Raw genomic sequence first — 4429 nt, 5'->3', positions numbered from 1 at the left:
TAACAGCTGGAGGTATAGACACACAGTTGAGACATGAGTACAGATTGATAACTGGTAAAACCCAAAGCAGGTATGGAGGGTAGTAAAATCTCCAGAGCTGGAGATGAGCCTCTGACACTTTTTCTCAAACTGATATAACCTGAGAAAGAACAGATTTATGCTTATTCAGATTAGTAGTTGCTTCTTTATAATATAGAGGAGAGGCTCTCCGCTGCTGTAGCTGGACCCTTCGCCTTCGCCACCGCTCAGCTTTGCACATCCCTACAATGGCTAAAACAGCAATGGCCTACAAGGAAAAAATGAAGGAGCTGTCCATGCTGTCACTGATCTGCTCTTGCTTTTACCCTGAACCTCACAACATCAACATCTATACTTATGATGATATGGAAGTGAAGCAAATCAACAAACGTGCCTCTGGCCAGGCTTTTGAGCTGATCCTGAAGCCACCATCTCCCATCTCAGAAGCCGCATGGACTTTAGCTTCTCCAAAGAAGAAAGACCTGTCTCTGGAGGAGATCCAGAAAAAACTGGAGGCTGCAGAGGAAAGAAGAAAGTCTCAGGAGGCCCAGGGGCTGAAGCAATTGGTAGAGAAGAGGGAACATGAGCGAGAAGTCCTTCAGAAGGCTTTGGAGGAGAACCACAACTTCAGCAAAATGGTGGAGGAAAAGCTGATCCTGAAAATGGAACAAATTAAAGAAAACCGTGAGGCTAATCTAGCTGCTATTATTGAATGTCTGCAGGAAAAGGAGAGGCATGCTGCCGAGGTGTGCAGGAACAAGGAGCTGCAGGTTGAACTTTCTGGCTGAAGCGATGGAGGGATGGCACGCCCCACCGTTAGTAAGTCCCCCTGCCTATATTATAATGGATCATGCGATATCAGTATGGGAAATGTATGACATGGTTTAAAAAGAACTCATTATAAAAAACAAAAAACAGAATCAAAAATTTAAAAAAAATTAAAAAAAAAATAATACAGAGGAGATACTAAAGAATAAAGAAGAGGTGAGAAAAAAGGCCACTTGGTCCAAAAAACAAAAACAAAAACAAAAAACAAACAAAAAAATAAAACAAAAACAAAAAACCAATTCAGGAAATGGAATGTCCTCACCTATCACTGCAATAGAAAAAAAGAAATAAGAAAAACTATTGCAAATGTTGCAAATCACAGAAAAATTCATCCAGGTGTGTATTTGGGTTTGGCCTTGGGTAGTGATGAGGCAGCCTTCATATAATTTTCTAATTCAGGAGGTTTTAAAGATCACTGGGTTGGGACATGTTGAGTGCACCAAACACTGATATTACTAGGTTGCGTGAAGAATCGACTACGATTTCATACAGTTGAAGCCGATTTTAATTTTGCGCTATTACTTTTAATTTGACTGGAATCGCGAAATACCCACAAAGGTACTACTCACAAAAACGTATTTGGTTTTGAAAGGAAATGGTGTAAATTTAAAACTCCGAAGAGATAACTAAGAAAAAAAAGAGGTAATCTATAATAGAAGGAGCACAGGTCTGGGAACTGGGGCTATATTCTGGCCCCAGTGCTGCCAATAACTATCTGGGGAGCAGAGGCCAAGTTGCTGAGCACCCGGAGCCTTTAATTTCTTCCTACAGAAGTTGAGTACATGAACCACATCTCTAAGATCCTCCTATTTCTAAAATATCATGAATCTTTTACCTTGAAATAGGTGAGTAGATAGAAGTTGAACTTCTGAATACAAACCTTCCCTATTAAGAGTTGTTCAGAATCCCCATTGTCTTTACAACAAAACCTGTGATATGAAATATCTATATACAGTACTCTTATCTCTTTCTACATTGCACTAAGTTCCAAGCATGTCGAACTGCTCACATATTCTCACCTGCCCAGGCTCCTCTGTCTAGATTCACCCAGAGGTCAATCTACATTTTTATACTGAATGGAGTAACTTACAGTGGTAAAAAGAAGGACCTGAATTTTGTAGTCCTAATTTTCGTTGGGAATTATTTTGTTCTTATATGCAAATCCCTGAGCTTGTCCTCTACGGAAGAAACGTTCCAAGTATGAAAAGATGCCTGTTTTCCCAAGCAATGCCCATGACAGACTTTCTGAACCATGAAAAGCCGTAGGAAAAGATAGTAGCCTTAAGATAATTGCACCTATATAAAATGTCTCGAAACCAGTGTGACCTAACAGAAGCAAAATGTCCTATTAAAGGAATTATTTTCTCTGCATTCAGGGATTATGAGTTTCCAGTAAGAGTAAGTATGATCATCTTGGTAGCATTTTGGAGGCCCACAGAGTTCCACATACCTGACTAACTACAGGGAGAGCACTCAATGTTGAAATGTGGTCTTCCCATCAGTTAAAATCTTAGAACTCCTCCTTAGGTCTGAGGAGATTTGAGACATAGCCAGAGGTAAAGAAAGTAACAGAGGAGATTTGAGACATAGCCAGAGGTAAAGAAAGTAACAGAGATTTAGGATTGAGGGGAAAACCCCAAAGTTCCACTGTAGTAATCAAGGATAAAGAGGAGAAATATTTTCTGAGAGTCTGAGACATGATAAAGTTCTTAGTTATCAGATGGGAACTTCAGTTCTACCATTTCCTAGTGATGATGTCTATTACTTAAAACTCTTCAGTTTGTCTTTCTGGAATGAAGCATGACTTAAATGAACTGTAATTCTTATGAAAAAGGTTTTTAAACTGCTAACACTTATCAACCATTATTATGAATTAGACACTATACTGAACACCATATATATATATATATATATATATATATATATATATAGTTATTCAATACTAAACCTGTGAGAAACCATTATTATCCTCATTTTACAGATGAGGACACTGAGACATAGAGAGATTAACTAACTTATCACATGATTCACAAAAGGAAAGCCAGGTTATGGGCTCAGATGCAGCTGGCACAAAATTTGTGTACTTAACCACTACGCATACTTACTTACACTTGGAATAATTGTAACAAACTGTATTATTCAGGGAAGACTTATTTATCTAACTCCCAAATGTAGAAACACTATTGCTCATTCATATTACAGTCTGATGTTCAGTGTGTGTGTACTTGTGTGTGTACTTGTGTGTGTGTGTGTGTTGGCAGGAGAGATGAGAAGGACACTGGTCCCTTACAACTTATGACCTACCATGTATCACACTTGGCTTTCCTGTGTGTCTACAGAAAGAAGAAAGTGGAACTTCTTGAAGATGATTTGAAAGTAGAGGTAGAACCATCATTTACACCCTGTTTTCATTGTCCTAAGGTCAGTGCCATGGTCAGCTAACATCAAGGGACAGAGGAAGCATGCAGTTGTGAATAGAGAAAGAGAAGAAGATACCCATTTCTGTCACAACAAAACAGGGGTTAAAAAGTGAAGAAGTTAAAACAAGTCTAGGGAAGTGACACCATCATACAACATTATTATTCACCAAGAATATCTCTTTACTATGAAAAATCCATTTCATGCTTGTCTACTTTGGTAAATCGCAAAATTGAGTTTAAAATTGGTTAAAAATGAGAGTGATCACAAGAAAACTAAAAGGCATTTGATGTTGATAATCAGAGGCTGGTACTTGCCCAGATGTTAATGTAATCTAATTCCAGTTCATGATCATAATCTGTGCTATTTCTCTTCTTGGAATGGATGCTCACTTCTTGCCTACTGTTCTTGTCCTAATAAATCCTGAATTTCTTTTTCAAATATAGGAAAAGTTGCACAATGAATACAACAATCTTTAGTGTCTAGTCCAACCTAGGCAGCATTTAAGATGTATTTCCAAAAATATCGGAACAAAAAATTTGTTTTTGTACTTGCTATAACTGCTGAATTCTAATATCTTAGCAACCATGCAACAAATGAAAGATTTACCCAGATAGTTGCTTTTATACCCATAGAGCAAATCAAATGATTTGAAGAGGGGGATAAATGTAAAGTTTATTGTTTTGTAACTATTATATTGCAATAATTTTCTCATTTGTAATACTTTATATTCATATTCAACAATGTAAGAAAGTATCTTGCTGTTTATGATTGGTATGTTATAATAAATGAACCATCGAACATTTTCCTATTCATAAAATTCTGTTATTCATGTTTGATGGCATCATTTGAAGATCACCATAATGTACTAATGATAAAAAACTTAAAATTTAAACCTGAGGAAATGTGGTTTTTGTAAAATTGTCAGTATATAGAGATAAATAACTATATACAAAAAAAAAAGAGTAGATTAAAAGACAAATACAAAACTTGGAAAAGGAGTATTGGAACCAACAGATGAAACTATTGCTTTGTATTTATTTACTTCTTTTCTGATAATTCAGGGTTCAAAGACTATGAAAACTATATCAATCCTAAAACAGATGCTATTGCTTCTCTTTATTGTTTATTTTTCTTACTATGGGAGGGTGGGTAGTGAATTTGA

General features: G+C 36.6%; 1 protein-coding gene across 1 annotated transcript; it reads left to right on the top strand.

Moving 5' to 3' along the window:
* Positions 1–266: 266 nt before the first annotated feature.
* LOC123953341 (stathmin-2-like) lies at positions 267–947 on the top strand. The gene has a single exon (XM_046023506.1). It carries the CDS (start codon positions 267–269, stop codon positions 804–806), a length of 540 nt encoding a protein of 179 aa, XP_045879462.1. The 3' UTR covers positions 807–947.
* The last annotated feature ends 3482 nt before the right edge of the window (positions 948–4429 follow it).

This window comes from Meles meles, chromosome 11 (assembly GCF_922984935.1).
Source record: "Meles meles chromosome 11, mMelMel3.1 paternal haplotype, whole genome shotgun sequence".
In the NCBI taxonomy this organism is placed as follows: Eukaryota; Metazoa; Chordata; class Mammalia; order Carnivora; family Mustelidae; genus Meles; species Meles meles.
The sequence above is the reverse complement of the archived record's forward strand: the minus strand, read 5'-3'. Positions and strand labels throughout refer to the sequence as shown.